This window comes from Mytilus galloprovincialis, chromosome 4 (genome assembly GCF_965363235.1).
Source record: "Mytilus galloprovincialis chromosome 4, xbMytGall1.hap1.1, whole genome shotgun sequence".
Classification (NCBI taxonomy): domain Eukaryota; kingdom Metazoa; phylum Mollusca; class Bivalvia; order Mytilida; family Mytilidae; genus Mytilus; species Mytilus galloprovincialis.
This window is the reverse complement of record NC_134841.1, coordinates 88,431,203-88,458,745: the sequence shown is the minus strand read 5'-3', so window position 1 is coordinate 88,458,745 and position 27,543 is coordinate 88,431,203. Positions and strand designations below refer to the sequence as shown.

The 27,543-nt window shown below is 31.8% G+C and overlaps 1 protein-coding gene across 4 annotated transcripts in view; it reads left to right on the top strand.

Moving 5' to 3' along the window:
- The window catches only part of LOC143073308 (uncharacterized), a 129,020-nt gene that overhangs the window by 63,101 nt on the left and 38,376 nt on the right, over positions 1-27,543 (top strand). For all 4 annotated transcript variants that reach the window (XM_076248741.1, XM_076248740.1, XM_076248738.1 and 1 more), the window contains 2 exons: positions 13,459-13,530; positions 17,847-17,918. In XM_076248741.1, coding sequence (XP_076104856.1) covers positions 13,459-13,530; positions 17,847-17,918 — 144 coding nt within the window. The remainder of the gene's footprint in view (positions 1-13,458; positions 13,531-17,846; positions 17,919-27,543) is intronic.

Here is a 27,543-nt window from a genome sequence, read left to right as displayed (position 1 = left end):
AAATATAAATCCAAGTTGAAAATAGTTAAGGGTACAATTCAACCAAGATAAATTTTAATCTAAGTTGAAAGTTTCATTATAATGAAAGTAAGTGACATATTCAACCAGGATAAATGTTAATCCAAGTTGAGTTTAAATTTAGGAGTCTATTTTTAACAAGGATAAATCTGAATCCAAGTAAAGTATTTAGACTGTAATTTTTCAAAAGGGTCCAGTTGTAAAAACTATAGTATATTTCAAAGTTGTAAATTAAAGTCTATTTCAAAAGTTTCTTTTGTACAACAAGGATAAATATAAATCTAAGTTATAGATATAATAATATTTGGATAAGGTCAAAGTTGAAAAAATTATAGTCTATTTCAAATTTGTTATTTATATAGTCTATTTCACAAAATAAGGATATATTCATAATTTAAAAGGTGTTTATAAAGTAATACATAGGAAATTCTTTTTCAATTTCAACAAGGATAAAAAGTAATCTAAGTTGAATAATTCTGAAAAAGTACAAGATTAACAAGGATAAATTTTAATCCAAGTTGATTAGTAAATTGAAACTCTTGATTCCATTTAGTAATTACAAGTAAAATGTATAATTTAAGAGACAGATCTCGTATACCACAGGGGTCCAATTCACTTAGTAGGGGAATTACCACATTAGCTAGTCCAGTCATTCCCACTTGGTCTGTTGCATCTACAAATATTGATACCTGCTCATTTGGTGATGTCACTTCTCATAATTATTTAGCCTCAAACCAGGCTATTAGTTTAAACCAGAGGGAAATAAATACAAGCCCCAGGCCATTTAGTAGTACTGTGAATAATATTCAAAGGGAAGTAAGCACAAACCCATTTCTTTTCCCAACTCAAAGTAAGAGTGATAGTGCTATAGCGACTATAACAAGAGAAAACTCATGTGAGAGTGATGAAATAATAAAGATGAAACAAGAATTAGAGGCATTAAGAAATGAAAACCTTCAGAAATCATATGAGAGTGAAGAAATGGTAAAGATGAAACAAGAGTTAGAGGCATTAAGACATTTTAAGAACCTTCAGATGAAGAATAATGCTCAACATTTCACTCAGATTAAATCTGACCCTGTTATCAATAGTCAAAATAGTTATGCAGAGACCCAGCAACGTTCAACCAACTCCTGCAGTAGTATAACATTGCCAGAGACCCAGTAACGTCCAACCTACTCCTATAATAACACAACATTGCCAGACACCCAGCAACGTTCTAGATCTACAATACATACATGGATACAACATTGTAAGAGACCCAGCAACAACCATCATATGCCTATGCAAATACGACAATACCTGAGATCCAGCATCGTCCAAACTATTCTTGTACGAGTACAGTCATGCCTGAAATCCAGCAACGTCCAGACTACCAGCAGTATCCAAACAATTCCTCAGTACCAAACTGGTTACCTAGGCAACAGTATGGCAGACCACAGCAACATAATTATGAAAACTCCAAGATAGACAATGGGAGAAGAAACAGAGTGCCATTTTATAACGGCAGAGATCCTTGGAATGCCTATTTTATGTAATTCGAGCTTATTACAGAGATCAACAGATGGGATACTGATACTAAAGCCATTGAATTAGTAACAGCACTTAAAGATGAGGCAATGGTTTATGCTTCCTACCTCTCACCAGAGACCAAAAGATCTTTCTTTGGACTATGTGCAGCTATGTCGAATAGATTTGGTGACCATGGATATCAAGAGACGTATAGACAAGAATTGCACACATTAAAGGGAAAATTCACGATTTTTTACTTATGGTTTAAATATGTTCATTATGACATGATATATATATTCACAAAGTTTTATCGCTATATGTGCAGTAATAAAGGAGAAATTCAATAATTAATGAAAAAATATCAACTACTTCCTGTAGGTCGTGACGTTTTCTCCTGATTTTTGCATGCCGGGATTTAAAATACAATCATTAAAAGTCTTGGTTTTTAATCATATTTTAACGTAATCGTAAGCGCGCCGATGACTTATGCTTTATCTAATAACCATCCGATAATAAGAAGATAAAACGCACAGACGTTCAATTGTACTCATTCGTGAGATAAATTATCTGTGTTAAACGTATATATTCGAATTATTTTTGTAGACAACACAAAAAGTTATAAATTTATTTTTAATAAATGCATTTTCGGACTGATAAGGTGAACAAATTAAAGTACAATAATCTGTAAAGACAATATGTTGGTGTACTATTATTGACCTTTTACTATCTCTGCTATGGCTAGGTTTATACGATGTGTGTATTCACGGTTCTGTGGCAATACTCGTAGATGGCTTGTTGAAAGGTAAATTGTTATTTGCACTTCGGTATTTAACCACGCCTCTAGGGCACACCTTGCCAGGTGTGACTGTCTATTCGGATCAGTGGTAGCATTTAATACACACATTAAAAATACATATTCAAGTTGGTGACAAATAAAAATTGGTCGCCGTGGAATTATTTAATTATATTTGGTGCTATTATTTATTTGAATTCAAATAAGTTAATTTACTAAGAAATACACAATTTTCGGTTAAAGACGGGAAACTTAATTCATATGTCAGAATGAAATGATATACAAGTCTTGTCCTTGATTTATGTCTCATAAAAAAGGGGGACTTAGAAATTAGAAATAGCTTTACTAAATCATTTTTATTTGTCTTTATAAGGCGAAAAAATGTACGAGAACACTTACATTTAGACTTTTGAAAGCCATGTATTAATTAATATATGAAACTATCTGAAGATAACTCTACCGAAGGGGAATATAATATGTGCGAATAAAGAAAAAAATATTTTTGTAATGGAATCGAAAAATTACGAATAGATATTCTTTTCAAGTGTGATAAACGTCAACCAAATTTATTCATAATGGGGAACGTCCTTATTAAAATCTGAGACAACTATAATAATCGTCGTCTCCCAACGTATATATATACTTAAATAACTATTTGATCAACGATGTTTAAAATTAAAAGACAACGAATTTAATGTTATCTTTCCCTATTTTTGAATGTTATTATAAGTCTGTTCAACTTGCAAGAATACCCCTAAAGCGGACAAATATCCGACAAGCAGTTTATTCTTTAAATTGCTGTCATTGAATATCAAGAAAGAAAATAAATCCCGAAATTGATACTCAATAGTTTTCCTAGAAAATATTCACATTCCTTGGGATTATTAGTGTACGTCCAGTTGCATATATTTTACATGAATGTTGGAACAATTGTGATGATGACGAATTTCGTCCTTTATTCGAGAACAATTTAATTGATATATAAATCTGTGAGTTTACTATGTTCTTAACTTCGATGAACCAAAGCAAGTTATAAATTGACCTGTATTTAAATCAAATTGTTTCTTTTTTTTTCTTCTTCTTCTTTTGGTATACAATAGTCTATCGAATTCGTTGATTACATACTGTTGGCATACATGGACTAGTCTATTTACAAAACTTTTACCACAATTTACACAAAATGTATGTTTCTTTCTTATGTTCAATGTATACATGTATACATATTTTAAATTGCGCTACTGACTATAGTTCCGTAACTTTCTACCAGGCGTATGTATACACGAATCGTCGACAAGTGCGCACATTTTTTTAGATCAATAATTCTGGTATGTTCCAATCTGTCCTAAACTATTGACAACGAGTATATATTACATTTTCCCAAATTAACCCTTGGAAAAATATGTAAATAGATTTGTATTTCTTCAATTATTTTTTTTTGTATTATTTTTTTTTTATAAATAATATTCTTTACACCAGAAATGTTATTTATAAACAAGCGTATGAGTTCAGTAATGACTAGTATATTATATCACTTTCGGACACGCAAGACAAAAATGTATATTATACATGCACCTGATAGTTCAAAATGGAAAGTTATAAGTAACGGTCGTGTACACTGATCAATACCTACAGAAGTGAAACGATGCATGAACTTGCGAGCCCGCCGGACAGGAAATCGATTGAATACCTGGACGTGTCACCTTACACCCCTTCCAATACCTTTGGGAGTAATACCTTTAGCCATGCTGGTGATCAGATAAGGGAAGATCCGAATTTATTTAAATAAAGTTTATTACTTGAAAGAATTATGAACGAATAAGATTTTCGAAAACAATTTCCACGGAACACTTATTTATCATTTTATGATTTGAACTTTGACTTTTTAACTAATTACAATATTATCAGTTTAAAAATAACAGACTATATGGTTATTTAAAAATATAAGACCATTTTCCGTATCAAGTTAGTCAGTCAGATAAAACAACCGTACGATTGACAAGATATCGACACGCAATTACGACTACATCGTTTACTGTAGTTTTGTTCCTTTGTGGTTTATTGACATATCGGGATTTTTCATCGGAGAAGGTGACAAGATGGCGGAGAGTAGAGAACTGATACTCAAAATTTAAAATCGATGGTGATCTCTTATTTAGCGGAATAAAACTTTAATATCTATAAATTTGAGCATTTTTATACAGAATGGACATAATATCAATTTTTGATTTTTTTGCGAAGTTTCCCTTTAAGGAAACAGGGCAAAGAAAACATCCATGAATATACTTCCAGAGTAGAAATGCTAGTCAGACGGTCATTTCCTACTATTGACGTAGCCACTCACAGTACATTGAGTGTAGAGTTCATGTTAAGAGGATTAACTGACCAGAGCATTGTCATAGAATTACTGACAAAGAGGATTACAAGTATGACTGAAGCTATTCACCTGGTGACTTTATATGAAACATATAAAAGAGGGAATAGAGACAGAAACATTCGTCAGCTTAGTACGCAAGAGACTGTTGGTTTACATGAAGGTGAAGATGATATTGAAATAAGGAAAGTTGGTGGGAAAAGATATGTAACTGAGGAAAGACTTACGCAATTGGATAGAGGGATGAAAGACTCCATCACCCAGTCAGTAGGGGAGATAATTCAGAAAGAAATGACAAAGTACAACAGGATTATGACAGTATTTCATGGCAAAATAAGCACGTGTATGGAGACCGTACGACCAAAATGAAGAATCCCAGATGTTTTAACTGTAATGAGGATGGCCATTACATAAGAGATTGCCCAAAAGAAAAGAGTAGCCCCTATCATAAAGAAAACAGAAGTGGTTTTATAAGGAATGATGAAAGGAGTCAAAACCAAACTGAAGAGTCTTTAAACTGCTAAGGGTTGAGACTATCGACCAAGTATCAGCCCCTAAACATGATAAAGAAATAGTTAGAGAGAATAATTTAAAAGATGAAGAGAAACCTTGTCAAATGAAAGAGCATTTGGTTGAACCGAAAACATCAGTGGGTACAGTTTCTATAAAGAGATCATTTGAAGAAGATAGCCTAGATAGACAGGACCTAGATTTAAGCTTAGAGATGTTGTTTGAGGAGTCTAAGGAGATACAACAGAACACACCAAAGGAGGTAATGGATAGTACAGAAACGATCAGCAGGATAGAAGAGAATATTATCATTGATCGGGTGACAACAGCTAGCATTGCAGTTCCAGTGGTCATTAACAAGATTGTGAAGAATACAGTTATTGACACTGGAGCAGAGGTGACTGTTCTAAGTGAGAAGTTGTATGATCAGATTCCTGAAAGTAAACGGCCAAAACAAAGGAGAGCAGCAAGAAATTTGCAAGTTGCTGAGGCCGGAAAGAACTTGACAACAGAAGGGATTACAGAGGTGAAAGTTAATCTGAGGAGTGAAACATTCAAATGGCCAGTTTATGTAGCGCCCATTGAAGAGAACATGTTATTAGGATGTGACCTAATTGATGAAATGAAAGTAGCCAGAGTCGGAGAAAAGGACACCAATTCTGGGCTAGTCATTTACAAAGAAGCGAAAAGAAGTGAGTTCCTGTCAACCAGAGATTCAATGGAAGAGCCGGTAATGGCAGATGACAGAGAATCCATGGTAGCAAGTACGCAGGACATGTGTGAATATATAGGAAATATTAGTGCAAGTTATGAGGGTAATCAGACGGACAAGGTCGATGTCCAAATGTTGCCTGAACTTTTGCAACATGTTACAGAAGATAATTTAAGTGTTACAGATGAAAATGTTCCTGTTACAGAAGAAGACGGAAACCAGTTCTGTCAGAAGGAAAAATTAGTCAACTGAAAGATAGTTTCCGTAACACAGATTTAAACCAAACTAAGAAAGAACTTGAGAATGAAAAACATGTAACTCAAGACACACAAAAAGATTGGAGAAAAAGGAAGAAAAGAGCAGTAGAGGATACAGAAGGAGAAAGAACAGAAGATACACAGACAGACCAAAAGAGACGAACCAATAATACAGTGAAGCTGTTGGAAAAAGAAGACGTTGAAAAATTTAAAAACATTTTATTATACTGAAAAGACACAAATTCAGAAATTTGTTGACATTATTTATATGTATATTGTTTTGTATGCCGTTGGTACAATTTTACCATTACACGTGTCATGAATCGTGATATTAGGTTATTCGTGATTTAGAAAAAAACAAATTTTCTTAATTTTAATATTCAGCAGCAGGTGCTTGTTTAACTTGATTTTGTTTGATTGTCTAAATTGATTTAATATTTCGTAGTTATTTAAATTTCGAGACGAAATTCTATTTTGACGGTGGGCAGTGTTGTGAACGTTAAATATCGCGGCAGTACCTTTTTGTAAACGTTACGTCGTTCCCGGCAAATTTGACAGTTGCCGATTTAACGTTACGAAATTCCGCCAACATGTGGCGTTCGAATAACATCTCTGTTTTCTAGCTTGTTATGAATCTTACATTTCTTTAGTTACTTGTATTTACATGCTTTATATTTTTAAATCGGTGTCGAGACGTACGAAATCAATCTTGCTTTCTTTATAATTCATATTTATGTACGTACTGACAGTTATTTACATGATTAACCTTGACCGGCAACGGATTATATTCTTACACGCAAGGAAAATGCGTGCTAAGAACTATAAAAACCGGACTTTTCTTATAACGAAACGAATTTGAACCGAGCTTGAAAGAATCCAAGAGGTAATAACGCATACACGAAAAACACATTCAAACGTTTTAACATATTGTATTTCATTTACCTGTATTTATTATTATTGATAACAATAATCTCTGATACTTTTAAAAGTTGTTTAGTCATTATTTAATATCCAGAAACCAAAGATATTGTTTTTTAAATTAAAGATCGGCAACAATCTTTACACTGTATTTCATTTACCTGTATCTATTATTATTGATAATAATAATCTCTGATACTTTTAAAAGTTGTTTAGTCATTATTTAATATCCAGAAACCAAAGATATTGTTTTTTATTAAAGATTGGCAACAATCTTTACACTCACAATCAACTCTTTTTAGAAACTTCATTAACAGAAATTAGAGGAAAATCACTTTCATATGCTTCTTATAGGAAGAAACAAAAAGAAAGAATACTATCAGAAGATATAAAAAACTTAGAAGAAGAAATCATATCAGAAGAAATTATTGCAATTAAAAAAAAAGAAAACCGATCTAAAGGTATTAAGGCAAGAAAAGATGAGTGGGTCCTACATCAGATCCAAAATGCAATAGATAGAAAAAGGAGAAAAACCTTCAAACTTTTTTCTAAATATAGAAACTAAACATTCTATAAATAAAACTATTCCAAAATTAGTCAATGAGCAAGATGAATATAAAAAGAGGCAAACACTTATTACAAAAGGCTATATACTAAAACAGAAAGATCGAATAATGTTAACCTTAATTATGAAATCACTTATACTGATATTAAAAAACTAAATAATACCATCAAAGAATCTTTGGAGGGTGCAATTACTTATAGTGAATTCACAACAGCTTTACGAAGAATGAAATTGAAAATAGCCCTTGGTCTTATGGTTTCACAAACGAATTGTTCAATTTTTCGGATGGATATAGGAAAGTTTGTATTTCACTCTATAATTAATGGTTACGAAAAGGGGGAATTATATATTACACAAGGTATTATACCCCTGTATACCAAAGGGATATAAACCTAGACAGTTCATGGAAAACTGGCGACCAAAAAGTTTACTAAATACTACAAATAAATTAACATCATGCTGATCGTATACAATTAGTTTTACCTCAAATTATAAACAGTGATCAGACCGGTTTCATTCATGGCAGATTTATAGGGGGAAATACTCGTCTTATTTCTGATATTTTATTACATACAGAACTTAATGGTTTACCTCATATATTTCTTTTATGTGCAGAAATACTTGGAATATTAATAAGAAGAAATAAAAATAATAAAGGGAAGTAAAATAGATGATACCGAATATTTGATCTCTCAATATGCTAATTACACGCCAATTATTCTTGACGATACACCAGAGTCTCTTAATGCATCTCTCCGCCTATTACATAAACATGCTGAAATGTCTGGTCTCCGGATAGGGAAGAAAAAGTATAGCCAAGACACCATGTGTGCAAAGTTGGAATCGGAATGAGGTTCCAGTTGGTTTACACTGTTAGGAATAAATTTTTCGGTCAATTTGCAAAAAAGGGAATTTTTGAACTATTGTCCTAAAATAAAAGAAACTGAAAATATAATTAGTATTGGGTCTAAGCAAACACTTACTTCAGTGGGAAAGATAACAATTATCAAAACACTAATTAATTCAAAATTAAACATCTGATTTTAACATAACAAGCACCAGGCTATACTGCTCGGAAACTACTTATTCGGACAGTATATTTATTTATTTTGAAAATCAGCTTGACAAGACTATAAGAGAAATATTATGTATGATATAGATTTTTTTGGGGGGGGGGGGGGTGCTGAAAATGCTAGATATTGATGAATTTATTAAAGGGTTCAAATTAACGTGAGTCCGGTGGTTGCTAAAAAACAATTCAAAACCCAAAAAGCTAATAGAAAGCGCAGAAAATATTTATATTGAAAACCTAGTATTTCTAGATCCAGCAAACAAATGTAAAAACCCCTTTAGGAAAGAGGTTTTTGAAGCATGGACAGAAATGCAAAAGATGAAGAAGAATTTTTGACAAAATCAATTTGGTATATTGGAACAATATTAAATTAGGCAAATAAACTCATCATTGATACCCAGGACTAAATTTTTTATATACGTCAGACGCGCGTTTCATCTTCAAAAGACCCATCATTGACGCTCGAATCCAAAAAAGTTAAAAAGGCCAACACATCTGTTTTCTATAAAGACTGGGGTGGTAACAGTATTTTGTTGGTTAATGATCTGGTAAAATTGAGAAAAGAAATGGGGAATGTGTCAAACCGACAACAACACGACCATAGAGCAGACAACTGCCGAAGGCTACCAATGAGTAATAGATAATGAGGGTAAAATAATGTTAGATAAAAAAGGTAAAATAATGTCTTTTAAGCAATGCAATAATATGTATGAAATTGCATTTAACTTTCTAGTTTATAATGGGGTTATATCAGCAATAAAATCATATCAAAATTCTCTTAAACATGATATCTCTATAGAAAATCTTTATTAAGTTCATGAACGATTTTTTTCCAAATAATATAAAAACATTTTTATGCCCCATTTATACATTATATTTTCTGGTCTTTGCGTCCGTCCGTTCTTCCGTTCATCCGTTCGGCCGTCTATCCCGCTTCAGGTTAAAGTTTTTGGTCGAGATAGTTTTGATGAAATTAAAGTCCAATCAACTTAAAACTTACTACACATGTTCCTTATGATATGTTCTTTTAAATTGAAATGCCAAATTAGAGATGTTACCCCATTTACACGGTCATCTGATCATAGAAAATGATAGTGGAGATGGGGCATGTGTACTTAGAACACATTCTTGTTTTTATCATATAAAGGGTCAAGAGATATGCATAATGTGTTTCTTAGAAAAAAAAAGCCCAAGGCCTGGATGTGAAGATAAATGGTCTCTTACACTGAACAAAAAAAAAACGATTGGAAAAAAGTGCATAATATGTCTTTCTACACCACTAAAAGCTCTATTGGTCCCAATACAGAATAGTACACAGAATCAATACAAAGGAATTTTCATTTAAAATTAAGATAAATGTACTTTATGTAAGGAAGCTATAGAAGATATTGAGCACATATTTTGGACATGCTATAAAATTTCAGATTTTAGATTAAAATTGGAGATTGGATTTATAACAATTCCAGTTAATATAGATATTATTTTATTTGGAAAGTTTAATAATATGACAAAAAAACTGTAATTCAGTGGTTGTCGTTTGTTTATGTGTTACATATTTGTTGTTCGTGAATTTAGTATACATAAATTATGCCGTTAGTTTTCTAGTTTGAATTTGTTTACATTTTCATTTCGGGGCCTTTTATTGCTGACTATGCGGTATGTGCTTTGCTAATTAAGCTTGAGGTTTTCTTTACATGTATTGTGACGTGTGATCGTATTCATTTTATATTAGAAAACTATAGCAGTTATAGTAGAAAAGTATCGCATTCATAAACTTTTGATATTGAAAAAACATCGCTATGATATATGACAAACATCGCATTAATATAATAAAATAAAGCAGTATCTTTGACTTATAGGTGATTTTGGCTTAGCAAACAATTGAATTCATCTCAATTGCATTCCACTGAATTTGATACATGATATTTATTGAATGTGTACATCTACAAATGATAAATCGTGCAATTATGTTTCATTTATTCAACAATTCAATTTTCTCGTTTAAATACACCTTGCTTGTTATTACATAAAATAATTCATGGAAATTATAAAGCAGACGTATGTCGTGTTAAATGTCACCCTGTTGTAAGAAAAGAGTCATTACTTTATACCGAGAAATCTGCCTTCTTCGTACAAATGCTAACATTCGTCTGAAATTTCTCACAATGCAACTCGTTGATATAAGACAATATCGCTTCTTCCATAGACTGAGTAAAGGACCCTACAAATTAATGTAAGATACAGTCACAGAAATAGTTATATTTATAAGTACGTCTGAACCAGTGATACCTCATTTATAGTTACCTTTTTTGTATTTGGAGTTGTTGTGTACACTTTTTTAGGCGTATATATAATTTATTTATTGTGTACATGTATCGTTACTTGTAACGATTCAGCACCCTCGTGGGGAAAATCATTGACTACTATTCAAACGTTTTATATATATAATACAACTCGACTAAACATCAACCCAACAATGTTAGATCTGTAAATTTGCTTTCGCAAATTATTTTGTTCTTCCCTCGCCGGGATTCGAACCCATGCTTCTGAGATATCGTGACACCAAATCGCCTGCACTGTAACCGGCACGCTAGACCACACGACCACCTGGGCTTTACAAAATTGAAGCTCTCGGTGGCCGGGTGTTACCTTGCCACGTCAGTTTTAATCTAGCGTCGTACTACAGTACATGATATATAAGGCATGAAGATGTTATTTTTATAGATCAGCTAAATTATCTATAGTAAAGGATCCTACAAATTAATGTAAGATACAGTCACAGAAATGATTATATTTATAAGTACGTCTGAACAAGTGATCTATTCGTATGTTAGAGAAAAGATAATTAATCACACAGTTCATTTATAAACTTTAGTTTAAAGCAACTATGTGCACAACATTTATTTGTTTTACACATTTTGATTTAGAGGAAAGGCCGACATAGTTAGTTGCACAATTACTAACACAATTATATATAAACATTCTTCTTTTTGTTATAAAATACTTTAAATAACAAAATTAGAAACCTAATCGTGATGTATATCCAATTTTTAGATAGTTACCTGTGACGTTACTTTTTATGGCGTGTGACATTCGTGTGACAGACACACAGTTCGTAAATCTATTAAGCTGTATTTGTTAACTGTCCTAAATGAGTTTTAATTATTCGTTGCTTTTATGTCGAAATGTACTATTATATTATTTTTTCATGTATTTCTCCGTCTTATGTGTTCTTATATTTCTTTGTACTGTATTTTCGTCATATCATCTGGTCCCTGTAACGGTATATTAAATATTGTCATAATGCATGAGGTTTTTCAAGCCACAAAACCAGGTTCAACCCTACATCTTTTCTTAAAAAGTCGTGTACTAAGTTAGGAATATGGCTGCTGTAATCTAATATTTGCGGAATCGTATGTTGCATTGTCGTTTGTGTTTTGTTGCACTTCAGTGTTCTGTTGTTTAGTTGTCTTCATCTTATAGTTGATGTGTTTCCCCCTGTTTTAGTTTGTTATATGGATTGGTTTTCTCTCAATCGGTGACTTTTGAACTGCGGTATACTACTGTTGGCTTTATTCATTACCTCAGTAGATATGTGTTTTTCAAGTAAAAAGAAAGCCATATTTTTCTCAAACTCGTGTATCTATATATCTAGTGAAGTATAAAGGCCTTGCGATTTAAGTTAAAAAGGATGCTGAAATCTCAAATGAATGTTATATAGAGTGTAATACTCTCTGAACAGGTGTGAACTGTTAAATGAGTTTGCCCCAGGCAGGGGGACTTGTTTACCAGTAATCAGAAATACAATTTTATTAATTTCTTTTAGATATTCTAATATTAGATAAAACAATTTCAGTGATTTAGTGGCTGTTGTTACCTCATTAAAAAAATAATTATATTATTGTAACCATGTAGTTTTTATTAAGGAATGTAGGTAAATCAAATTAACACAACACATGCATAACAAGAAGCACCTCATATAGTGTGTTTTTTAGGCGACAGAAAATCTAACAGACACAAACTCTTTTTCGAACATATTTTTTTTTTATGTAAGATAATTTAATTGAACTATCTGTATTTGGTAAATGACGCAATAATCTGTTTTTATATAAATCTTTATTTTAATGTGGTTGTTAAAAAAAAAATTGATTGAAAAACTTAAAATTAAAACAATAGTTATCAAAGGTTCCAGGATTATAATTTAGTACGCCAGACGCGCGTTTCGTCTACATAAGACTCATCAGTGACGCTCATATCAAAATATTTATAAAGCCAAACAAGTACAAAGTTGAAGGGCATTGAGGATCCAAAATTCCAAAAAGTTGTGCCAAATACGGCTAAGGTAATCTATGCCTGGGATAAGACTGGGGTCGAGTACAATTTAGACCAATTCAGTTGAGAACAGTCTATTTCAGTCTTTTGCGTTTTCTTTTGTGTTGGTTGAGAATCAAATCAAAATTATTATATATCGTGCAACATATTTTTATTACTTTTGATTGCTGATTTCCACAAAAATCATCAATACTTTCTTAAGCTCCTCTTTTCTTTATGATAGTAGTTAAACGTCATCAGACAGGGCCAAACAATCACTATGACAATACTATCCTAGAACAAATATCAATTTGTAATGCTGCAATAAACTTGTATTTGACATTTAAAATTTGTAAACTATGTATAATTTCTAATACATAACTCTATTTACATTGTACTGTGACATCATTTTTTTCCAGCAATGTAAATTTCAATAGTATTACACGCATTGAAGACAATACCTTTCTTAACCAGAACAAAGTTGAGATTGTGTAAGTATACATGTATATTGACATGAATCTTTGTATCAATTATTCTCCAGTTATCAATCAGTGATGTCAAATATAAAGGATTTTTTCCTTATTAATCTGCAAGCTTAAGGGGGCTCGCGGGTCTAAATCAATTTTATTTAATATAAGATTTCGCTATATTTTTCTATAAATTAACTTTATCTTATACTTAATAGAAATATGAAATAAAAAAAATGGGGTCACCGTTCATTTACGCTCACAATCTGCTTTCGAAAGAAGCATACATGTTTGTAAATGTCCTTTTTTTCAGTTGAACTAATAGGAGAAAAAGCGGTAATATCGAAATAAAAAAAAGAACTAAATTACAGAAATCGCTTAAATTTTACATTTTATTTATCTAGTTAATGTACAGCTCATTCGAAAACATCAAAAAAAATATAGGTCACCTATGAGTTAAAAAAGACATTTCAATTTTAATGCCATAAATGGCATTTTTGCACCAAAGGGAGATAATTTGGAGCTTTTCCAATGATATCTACATTTTAAAAGTCACCTGGGACCAACACGAATTGATTTTTTTTAATGATTTTTGTACCATATGATAAAGTAACAACTACTTAAGGTAATTAATAAAATTTGTAATGAAAAATAAATGTTTAATTTTGTATGAAAATCTTATACCCGCGAGCCTCCTTAAGGAGATAATTGTCTTTATTTAATAGGAGAATGAAACAATTGATATTGACACCAATTTGCATTTATTTGGGTTACTAGAAAACAATAATATTATTAAGTAATATGAAACTTGAAATTAAAAAAAAACATTATGTATATGTTATATATAACAAAATGTCTAGTTTTAATACATATGGATCTATTTATAAAATTATCTATAATCTTATTGTTCATGTTATGCACGTGCTCAAATTCATGCTTCTTTGTTGATTGTTTACTAACTGAGGTAACAATCGGTAAACTACGGCTACAAAACACGAATTAATTAGATGCCATATGTTTACATCATTGTAGACAGAGACAATTAACAATTGAAACACATAGGGAATTATGAAATCGAAAAACTTTGTAAACCAAATTTTCTGCAAAATTCCCAAAATATATATCAAAAGCAAACTATTCCTGAAGAGATTATCTTGAGCGTTTCGAAGGTATTTGACATTCTATTAAAAGAATATTAAGGAAAACGATGACCGCACCAACGATAGTAATTGGTTCATAACACTGGAGTTTTGCCAACTTGCTTGCGACGAAAAAGTGTTTAAAAAATAAGATATACAATGAATCAAATTTCATACCTGAGCACACTGAAATGAATTGCTGTTATATGTTTCCTGCTAAGAGGGATTTTTCTTGATTTGTTATGTGGATTTTGTTTAGTGGGCATGATTGTTTTTTATAATTGAGGACACCATGGAGAATATAAAGCAGAATTAAATACAATGTTGTAATAAGCATATTCAACTCCTATGACAACGATATATAAATGTATAAACAACTAAGGAAATGAACATGCAAAACAAGAAGTAAAATCACAAAAATGGTGAACTCCGTGGAAAATTCAATCGTAAAATCCCTTATCAAATGGCAAAATCAAATGGCAAAACACATCAAACGAATGTACAACAACTGTCATGTTCCTCAATTGGTACAGGCATTTTCAATTGTAGAAATAATGTGGATTAACCTGGTTTTATAACGCTAAACATCTCACTTATATGACAGTCGCATCAAATACCGTTATATTTACAACGATGCTTGAACAAAACAAACATATTTTATCGTGTGTCTATTTCTTTGTTGTGATGTTATGCTATGGTTTCAGAAAAAGAGAGAAGGTTTGATGCCATTAAAACGTTTAATCCCGCTGCAAATGTTTGCACCTGTCCTAAATCAGGAATCTGATGTACAGTAGTTGTCGTTTGTTTATGTAATTTATACGTGTTTCTCGTTTCTCGTTTTTTATATAGATTAGACCGTTGGTTTTCTTGTTTGAATGGTTTTACACTAGTAATTTTTGGGCCCTTTATAGCTCGTTGTTCGGAGTAAGTCAAGGCGTCGTGTTTAAGGTCGTACAATGACCTATAATGGTTTACTTTTATAAATTGTTATTTGGATGGAGAGTTGTCTCATTGGCACTCACACCACATCTTCCTAAATCTATAATAAATAAAATTCAAAATATGGGTACAGCAGTCATTTCTGTGTTACAATATCAAAACAAACAATCATTTACAAAAAGGCACAAAAGCATCTATCAAATTAAAAAAAAAACGCATTTATGCTTCGCGTGTCTGGCGTCAGAAAATGTAAACGTCCTATAGGACATTTTTGTTGTTGTTGTTCAATGTTTATTCATACCATTATAATTTCACATTGGGAATGGTGGTATACAGGGTTAAAAATCAAAATTTATTTTAGAATTAATTTCGGAAATAGACCGAGATTTAAAATTGTCCAGAAGTTCTTAATCCACATAAGGTTAATACCATGACGCGATTAAAAAAAAATTGTCGTTTGCCGTTCAAAGTATTTCCAAATCTATAATAGAACAATAACATAATAACGGGATCTTTTATAGTACAGAGTCACGTTATCAGAACCAAAGAAACACAAAAAGTCTTATAAACAGATATATCATGTTAAGGGTATTTGCGAAAAATAACAGTCGAGAGAATGTTAAATTTCGCGAGCCGTAAGGCGAGGAAAATTCATTCTCAAGACTGGTATTTTTCGCAAATACCCCTCAAGAACATGCTATATCTGTTTAATTACACCGAATGTTAATGTTCAAAAACGCATTGATGATCGTGACGTTACAAGCGTCCAATCGGATAGAGTATTGTTTGGCAAATACCACGACAGAGAGGGTTAAAAAGGCATATCATTTTGGCAAATACCCCGGCGGCGTTAAAAAACGAACGATATTCATTTGATAACAGTAAATTGGTGAAAAATACACTGGCTATAAACCAATCAAAATCCAGGATTCTTACATAAGGTGTAATTATATACAAAACACACCAGCAAAAATGAAAGATAATACAATGACGGCATGTATAAGTACCGAACCACGTCAAATGGATATCACAGAAAACAAACCAAACAGTAAAAGTAATATTAATAATAAAACAAAGACAAATGAAAGAAATATAACACGTGTTTAAGATGATACACAACGTCAGTACGCATAATATATACATCCAGACCATCATATATTATTTGTGAAGTTGATAGGAAATATTTGTCAACACGGTCTTGGTACATTCCGATGAACTTTAAAAAAAAAAGGACGAGACGTTCTTTGACATACCCCTGGTTCATCACCTTTCTGCTCAGACACTGGTGACGTTTTACAAAGTCTGAGTAGGAGCTGCAAAGCTCTTGAATATCAAATACTAGTAAGTTGGGAAATGTATATCCCATATGCAGGTGAAGTTGGTATATTGATACTAAGGTAGGGGGAATTTATAATTTCAAAATTAAAATCTTCTCGTATGTCATAGATTCTTGTACTGAGATGACCGTTTATGTCAAATTCGAGATATAAGTCTAAAAATGAGACAGAAGAAGCCGTGTCTGTTGTTTCTTTAATTTCTAATTCTGAGGGATATATTTATGGAACCCAATCAGAAAAGCTCGGATTGTTAATGGAAAGAACATCATCAATATATCTGAAAGTGAAATTAAATAATCTGGCTTCTTTGATCTTCTTGTTTTTGTGTCTGAAGAAACTCCGATTACTGTTTAAAATGGAGAGCTTCGAAAACAGAAGATTGAACAGTTACAAGTCTTACTAAAACCTTGTTCTTTTACCTAAGGGTTTTTTTAAGGAACAGTTCCTCTTGATGGATTTAATACACCAATGAATAATATTGAAGTATACCAATAATTATCTGTCTATACATAAATCAGGATCGACATGAAATTAAAAACGAATATTTTATGCAATCAAATTGCAATAGTTTCCAAAAGCAAAAAGTAAAATAGCAGTCGCAATTCAGAAGAGAAGAGTTGCAAGTACTGTGGTCCTAAATTGAAGCCTAAGTCACTACAAGAGCACGAAATGAAATCATTAAGTTTCTCAATATCTAACATTGTATACAAAAACAATTTTCCACACTTATCTGTTGAAAAGCTTAAATATATTACCAAAAGATGAATTATGGAAACATGACGCAAATAAAACAAACTCCGAAACATAAATTAAATTTAAATGACTAATAAGAAAGAAAAGCGCTTCGGACACATGACATTTATAACGTTTTGAACGTTTTGTTTACTTTTTTTGCTTTGTCATTTACTTTTTTTCTGTTTAATAGACGTCTGAACATGAATTCTGTCACAGCGATAACTTCCAATACATTTGTTGGATTAAAACAGATAAAGAGCCTGTAAGTATCCCTCATTTAAGTTTCTACCTCAATTAGTTTTATGTCAATTATTAAAAGTTACTTTTCCGTTCCAATAAGTGTCTTTCACCTTATCTCGTATCGGTTTACTTTGATCTTTTTCAGTGGTTCCCCAGTGGTCCCCCCGGTAGACTGCCATTGTGTCAGCAGGTCATTATGAATAACTAGTTTTGAACATCACTCATAAATTTGACTTATCATTGGCACTTAACATAATTGAACTCATTAACAAAAACATAATGAAAAAAATACATTTAAAATAAGATCTGATAATTTTAATCCCAGATGAATGACACGAACATTTCTGTCATTTCTAAGTTCATGATTTGAGGAATAATTGACAGATACTTTAACCTTTAGTGTTTATATCTTTTGGGCGGTGCCCAACATCTATTTTGATCATTTTGTATATTCTTGTCTATCGTTTTATCTTATACACTGTGTTTATATACCATTTTGTTGTTCTTTGTTGACATATTTGTTAGTTATTATAATGATTAAGATAATGATTTTGACTGCTATTCCGCTTTTTGAAATTTTTATCTATACACATGGAAAAAAGTATTGCAACACCAAATTGAAATTCGAATTAAAAAAACACTCTTTATTTCTTTGTGATATGATTTTCTGAAATAGAACTAGTTAAACATTATTTAAATATCACCTGAGTTTAATCAATAAATATCGACTCGATAAGTTCTTATCTGCACATGCAGCTACTGTACTCGTAAACAAGAAAACAGATGTTTTTATCCTCATTGTTTTCAACACTTTAAATAACCAAGTTTATAAAGTTATGTGATTGCCATTTTGTAATTGGTCATCCACAACCCATAACTGCAGCAAGATGGCAGATAATCAGGATGAGAGAAGCAGGTATGTCGCTGTGACAATTGCACGTATTATTGGTCATCACAATTCCACTATAAGTCGTTTTGAGAATATAAATCAGGCAACAAACGACGTTAAAGACTTTAAGAAAATCAAGAAGACCCCCTTTAACATCTGCTAGGGAAAATCAAGCATAATGAAGGTTGGTCAGAAGGAAACCGATTACAAACAATACAATCCTAAAAAGAGAGAGATGACCATACAGGAGCCTTTAAACACGAACTGTTCGAGATCGGCTCATCGCTGCTGGCTATCGAACGATAAGACCATTTCGGGGACCTTTGCCTACGAACAGACACACAGTTGCTCGTATCCAATATAGTGCAGAGCTCGTCAAAATTAGAAATTAGCATCGTGGAGGAAGATCCATTGTTCCAATGGAATTCGGTTAATCTTCCTTGGCCCGATCATAGCCCGACTTTGAACCATATCGAGCATATATGGGACACTATTGGGCGTAAAGTGCACGAAAGGACACCCCAGTTCAAACACATCATGAAATAAACAATACCCTTCTTCAGGAATGGTTGCTGCTACCTTAGCAACAACTTAGTAGACTTATGGCAGGTATCAGAAGACGTTAAGATGCGGTTATCCGTTTGAATGGAGGCTGCGCACAAAGTACTAATTCTTTGGCGTATAACGATCAACCATGATGTGAACAATCATCTAAAGATTAAGTTTGAAATGTCTGACATTGTAAAGTTCGACTACAGTAAAATTTATAAAATTCATTTTTTTTTGTACAAAAAACACTTTATTTTGTTATAAAAATTTTGGTTAGATAAAACATTTTTTTTTCGTACATTTTTTGTTCGTTTTAATGCCAATGTTATCATTAACTACGTTTCAATATTATTTTACAAATATTTTATCATATTCCATCCAAAATAAGAGGCTGATTTTTCAAGTTTTAAAAAATCAAGGTGTTGCAATACTTTTTTCCATGTGTATATAATGTCTATTTGTTTGTTTATATAATCGAATTGTAGGCCAACATTCATAGAAGTGAAACATTTAGCTACCTATAAATGAAGGCAACAGTAGTATACAGCTGTTCAATAGTCATAAATGAATTAAGCGAAAACAAATACAGGTAGCCTACTAAAACCGAGAGGAAAACAACGGAACTACAGAAACAATAAAATGCAACAAAAACAAACGCCAACATTTATAGACACGGGCTATTTGATCACAAGTGACATATTCCTGACTCGGTAAAAAACATAAAAAGTAAAAATAGTAGGTTAAACCTGATAGTATGGCTAGTCAAACCTTCTGCTAATATAGGAAGGGTAAAAAATACCGCTAAAATAACAATATAAAGTGAAAATAAATGCATTAAAACTCAGTACAGAGAAATACATAAATTATTCAGATAAAGGTACATTAAAACATGTAAACAAGAGCCTAACAACGGACACCTCAAATGAGTTTACTACAGTGCGGCAATACACCAAAAACGAAGTATGGAGTAAAAACATCAGGTTTAAATCACCATTTTGTGAACAAGGAAATGTCTGTACCAAGTCAGGAATGTGACAGTTGTTTTCCATTCATTTGATGTGTTTGATAATGGATTTTCCTATTTAAATTTTCCATGGAGTTCGGTATTTTTATCATTATACTTTTTTTTCACATTTTTCACATTTAATAAAGCACTTGATGCGTTCGAAACGCTTTTATGTATATCTAATTCTTCGTCATCAGCAATGCTGAACAAAATAATTTCAAAAACAAGGAAGTACTACGGGATATATGTGACAAAAAGGGAACTCAAAAGAATAGCAGAAAAACAAATATTCTATCACATATGACAACTGCAGCTGGAACCTTTTTGTTATGCACAATTTATGGGCATTATGTTTTCTAGTCTGTACGTCCGTTCATCTGTTGTACCGTTCGTTCGTCCGTCCGTCCCTCTGCAAGTTACCATTTTTGATCATAGTAGTTTTTGATGAAGTTGAAGTCCAGTAAACTTGAAACTTAGTACACATGTTCCCTATGATAAGATCTTTCTCACTTTAATGCCAAACTAGAGTTTTTACCCCAAATCCATGTACTATGGATACATTCTTGTTTCTTAATATATGAATATATCCCATTTGCAAAATAAATGTTATATTTAACATGCCAGATGCAAAGAACTGACAACTGAGCAGATGATATCATCAGAGACTAACAGTTACACAGAAGCATTCTCTCTTATTTTGGAAATATATTTGAATCTGACCTCTTATACAATAAAGATAAGTCCTGATAACACTTTTTATCATATACTCATATGGAACGCCGGAACTGTCTTATAGTGTAAATATTTAATGTGTTTTGTCGGTTTGCCTTTACGTCCTGTCATTTTTTCTTTTTATTATGTGCAGATGCCTTTATTTCCTGACACGGCATCTCTGTGTTATGTAAAATTAGTAATTTGTTTGGTCAAACAATTGTATGATATGTCATTGCTAAACTTTGTTGTGTAAAATATGCATTACATTATGCTGTAACTACTATATATTCTGTGAATACTTCGAAACTTTATGATCAACCACCTTTACATTCTCTCATATTTTATCTTTTTTGTGTCTATTCTTCTTTTACGTAAGTCAGTTAATAATTGCGTCCTGTCTCAAGTGTTATTGTTATGTCAAATGTTCTAAAGGTTTTGTTTTGATACACCTTTGGTCTATGCAAATCTCATGATATTATAGTCTTTTGGCGTTATGTTGTGTTTATACATATGTATCTCCAGTGAAAAACACAATACATCATGGTATAATTCATATGCGTTTTGCCGAACAATTGATACTCTCTGTGAGCATTCATTATGTCATGTGCACATGCCTTTTACATTATGTACAAACAACTTATACGTTCTGTGCAAACCTCGTTTACCTTATGTGCAAACATCGTTCACCCTGTGTGCAAAATCGTTTACCTTATGTGCAAACACCTATTACGTTATGTGCAAATACCTATTAAGTTATGTCTAAAAACTACATCATTATGTGCAAACACTATTACGTTATGTGCAAATACCGCTTACATTATGTGCAAACACCATGTAAGTTATGTGCAAATGCCTATTACATTATGTCCAAACATCTATTACGTTATGTGCAAACACCTATTACCTTATGTGCAAACACCTATTACGTTATGTGCAAACACCTATTACGTTCTGGTAAACGCTTTTTTGACACAGATTAAAACAAAACTGTTTTAAAAGTGTTAAAAGAAGAAAATTAAAAGTTTGACCTTTCTAACAAACTGTGGATTTTTATGTTAATTATATTGATTGGTGTAAAAATGCTATATACATACAATGTATCTAGTTTTATGGGAAATTATTTTGCTCTACTTTAAGAGTGTGCGTTATGCATCCATGCTTTGAAAATTTGTTCACTTTACTTGTTGAAAATTGTAACAAATATACAGACACGACTTTAGTTTTTAAGAGGTGCAACCGAAAGAAACAATGCGATATAAAAAGGAAGATGTGGTACGAATGCCAATGTGACAACTCTTCACAAGAGACCAGGATGATTTGTTATTACCCTCCCAGTAGGGTTTTCATCTAGCGAGAACGTGTACTAGATTAATGCTACAAATATTATAACGTCTCCCACGATTCATGTAGCAGCTAAGGAATCCTACAAAATGTTTAAGATTTTATTTTCGTTCATTTCCTTTAACAGTTGTGAATATTATTCTGAATAACCTTCCTAAGACTTATTATTTCCTCCGTCCCTGACAAGGCGTGTTGAGACGGGTGGGTGTCCTTAAAAGGGGTGGTCAGGTGACCCGCCCCTCTTATTTGACAATTTTTTTTAAAACTAACAGGGATGTTGGAAAAATGTGATCCGATTTTGGATCAGACAGGTAGAAGGGTGTAACAAAAAGCTGCAATTTCTCAAAAAAAAAAACCCCTATTTTTTTCATATTAAAAACTGCCTTATTCTGTAATCCACAAAACTGACGCATACACATATTTTTTTCTGAATGAAAGGGTTATCAGCCTTGTTTCACCTTCACTGGCCATACTCGAAATTAAATCCCGCAACTTGAAACTCCAGATAATGACTTTCATTTTCCGTATTTGGTCCGGTAACTTTTCGAACCGTGTCATCAAGAACGATACAAAAAAATACATATTCTGAAGTTGTTAATGTCTGTGTCATTTTGGTCTTTTGTGGATAGTTGTCTCATTGGCAATCATACCACATATTCTTTTTTATATATTCTAGTAAATTGTAATTGTTTTCTTCTATTATTTTTTTTATAAGTGATGTGCATATCGTTTCTTTTGTTGTCTATAAGAATAAATAAATAATTTCGTTGCTAAAATGGTCATCATAACATAATTTTCCCTTTGAATTTCAGAAAAAACTGACTATCTATAAAAGACGTGGTATGAATGCCAATGAGACAATTCTCCACGAGAGACCAAATGACAAAGAAATAGATAACAATAGATCTTCTTATGACCTTTAACAAAAAACCCATACCGCATAGTCAGCTAATCTATTTATTTTTTTACCCCATTTAATTTTTCACAAGTTTAAAAAAAATGGTTACAGTTAAGTAATTCGCTTTTATCCTGCAATTAGCTAGTTATCGTATACAAATAACAGGTAAACAACAATTTTTTTGCTTTGTTTGTACATGTACAAATAAATTTTTCTGCTACCCGCTTCCATGTTGATCAATCGGTAATATGGATATTTCTTTCTGGGTAATTTTTTAGTTCATTTTGGGGTTTTCTTCGAGTCCGCGTTTCAATAATTGTAAAACTCAGAGACAATGGTTAAGATTTAAACAACTTATGCTCAAATACCAGGTGTAAATTGTAAACAATATATGTACATTGTCAGAAATATAAAATGTATTAGTTCGGCACGCCTCGCTTTTCGTCCTGTTTCTAAAGCTCGTACAAATAAATTTCACGTTTACCGACAAAGTACATTTATAATCAATACATTATTCCACAGTTGTTGATATGAATTTATCTTTTTGTTCAATATTTCAACGAATATCGTCGTATAAATTAGAAACATCAACCTATTTTCCGAACGGAGAGTCATAAATTCAATGAATATTATTGCGGGATATACGGTATAAACGGGAAACTTAGATGCGTTTAGTTATGAACGCGAATGATTCGATAAATATAGCTAAATGCACAATTAAGCCAAATGTTCATAATAGGGATTTGCTGCACATCATTATTCTGAGAAATCTTATTTAAAAAAATATAAAATTTCATACAAATATATTCTATTGGATCTAAATGTTATCATTCTAAAATATGTTTTGACAGTTTCCGTTAAATATTGCCATTTTTAGATATATCGGTCCCCCTTTTCTCGCCAACTGTTAGAGCGAGACGGTTTTTTTTTTATTAATAGCTAGCGAGGCATGAAGTTCATATGATTCAATCCAAATTATCCTCAAAGTGCGGAAACACTCTTGAATTGATGCAATCTTGTTCGCCTTGAAATCGACGTAACATATTTAGTCTAAATTCTTTAAAAATATCACCTATATAACGAAAAGAAAACTGTGACAGACTTTAACACGAAAGGGAAGGCTTAAATTATTCTGTAATTTTCCTGCTACTGATTATAAATTAAGAAAGTTCACTTGTCATGTTTTGTATTGTTGGTATTTCGGAACCCTCTTGTTTTTTTTGTGTAATTTATTTTTATTTCATCTGAAAATACACCAAGTATATATTGTGATACATAATTATATAGTTAATTCATAATACATATATTGATATTAAATTTTTCAATAACAGTCTAAAATTAAAAAGTTAGTTATGCTAATTGTTCTAAATTTTCTACTCGATCATACACATCCTTTATCACGCTGGATTAGAATACCTGAATATGCTGATAAGGTTAATGATGGCAACAGCCTTCTCCTCTAGCCACATGCATCACTGCCTATACAATGATGTTGAACATGAGAGGTACCAGGAGAGGCCACCAGAGATCATTAACAGATAACATGTTGGACAACATGTTGGACAGAGTCACATAATAAATGTCAACCTAAGTCAAGGGGAGATAATTCAAATACAATCAAACAAAAACTAGTATATCAATATACATATAACAATAGCAATAAACATAGATAGTACTTTTAAGATGCACACAAATCACTGTCCAGTTGTGATGGGCAGCAACATATTATTAATTCTACATGAACTATTATAAAGCCTTAAGTAAGTACATAAATAGAAAGATCTCTCCTCACATGTGAACTAAGTTTTTAATTAATTCCCATTTACTATCAAATTTCTCTCTTGCTCTAGGGGATCTGTAAAAGGAGGTAGATATTTTTTCTATTTGGTAGGAATTTTTAATCATAGCTATGACACCTGTAAGAGTCGGTAATGAAGTATTAAAGCGACATGTATAAATGTAATATTTAACCAGAATAGTGAATAAGTTTAGGGAAATATCCCAAGACTCTGACCCAAGAACAATATTTTCCACATTAAGAATTAAAGTTAAAATATTTTCAACTAGAAAAAGTGCTGCAATTTCTAACCACAAGTTTCTAACTAGGATACATTCCCAGAAAAGGTGACTTATAGTTTCTTTAGTTTCATTACAGAAACTACATAAGTTAGTTTCTTTTAACCCGTATTTCTGCATTAATGCATTTGTAGCGAGAGAGAATCTTAAACTGGAACATACTAAATTTTTTGTTTTTAGTGCAACAAAAGGGTAAACTATAAATGAAATCCCAATTTTCTATGTGAGTGCCTAGTTCCTTACACATTTTGTCTTCTTGTTTTGTAGGACGATCTGTATACATTGACAAGAATTTTTTATAAAAGAACTGACATGACTTTTTATTGTTTTTTATAAATTCAAATTTATCGTTAGATATGTGAGTAATTTTCTCTGAAGTAGTTATTAAATTTTTCCAGTCTTTTGGTATCATATGCAGCAAAGAATGGTATTCCAAGAAATTAATATTAAGATTATATTTTTCGCAAAATTCTTTTAAAGTAAAAAAATTACTGTTTTCATCAAGTAAATCACCTATAAAGAAAACTCCTGATTCAACCCACCTCTGGTAAAAGACAGTTTTATTATTAATTTTCAAACTCTTATTTAGCCATATGGATTGTTTCATGATCCCTTCAGCAGTGCAATTAGTGACAGTGTTTAGGATATTCCAGTTTAGTAAAATATCTTTCCAGAAATTATTAAAATTTGAAGAAATCTTTTGGATACCATCAGGGGTCATCAACCATATTTTGTCTGCTCCTAATCTGTTGTATTGATCTATTAACAATGTTTTCCATGGGGATATATTCAAGGGGTCTAAAAGTTTATTTATCCATGTCATCTTTAATGAATAACAAAAGGATCTTATATCTGGCATTTCAACCCCCCATTTTCAAATAACCCTATCATAACTTTTCTTTTAATCTTGTCTAGTTTTCCTGACCACAAGAAACTAAAAAAAATATTTTGAATTTCTTTTATTTTATCATCCGGCGGATTTGGCAAAACTGTCAATGATTGAATTAGAATAGGTAGAGCTAGTGATTTAATGACAGTGATCTTTCCCATATATGTTAAATCTCTATAAACCCAGGAATTTAGCAGGCTGTGTATTCTTTTAATTTTTTCTTCAAAATTTACAAGCGTTTTATTTTCACTGAACAGATCAAATTTTATTCCAAAAAGTTTAAATTTTCCTGTATGATTCCAGTTCAAATTTCTTGTAGTTGTTAGTTTATCCCTTGAGTGAATCTTTGACCCAATCCATATATCTTCCGTTTTATCAAAATTAGCCCTAAGTCCCGCACACTCAGAAAATTTTTCTAAAGTATATAAACATTTATCTAAAGATTGCTCATCCTCATCTAATAAGAGACATGAGTCGTCTGCATACTGGCTGGGTAGATACTCAGAATCATTTATTTTCATACCATTTATATCTGGGTTATTTTTAAGTGCAGCACTCATAAGTTCTAAAGATAATATAAAGAGATATTGAGATAGAGGATTACCTTGTCTAACACCCCGACCAATATTAAAAAATTGAGAGCATTGTCCATTATTTATAATACAGCTCTGAGATTCTGAATATAAGGTCTTGACCCATCTACAAAAAATAGGACCAAATCCTAGAAAAGACAAAGGACCTTCTTGTTCATCCGTTTAAAGCACCATGAAACAATTGCCAGCTAACTCCCAGTTTTCAAAAATCTTTAAATGTGCAGTATGTCATTGATACGATTTGAGTTCTCAAAATGAATCAAGATAAAATAAGGATAATAAGACATTTGTAAAAATATAAAACCCTTGTTATGTTTTATTATTTTTGAGAACATCTTTATGTTAAAGATATTAATCAAAGTACTGAAGTACTGAACATCAGATGACCGCAAGTTCTTGTGGACGGTCACAAGCACTTGTCTCAGAAAACCAAATCACATCTCTTTACCTGAAAGTGACGTTAAAGTAAAGATATATATTTTATCTGTGCGTGGATGATAAATTCAACCTCATCGTAGAATTGATACAAATCAGTAAACTCTGTTTTTTTTGTTATACATTATTTTAATATTTGTAAATTACAGTTACATGTATATATAATTTTTATCCATTTGTATATCATTCTATTGCACTATATTAATTATAGTTCTGTACAAGTGCATGGTGGACAATCTTCTGTAATAATTCGATTT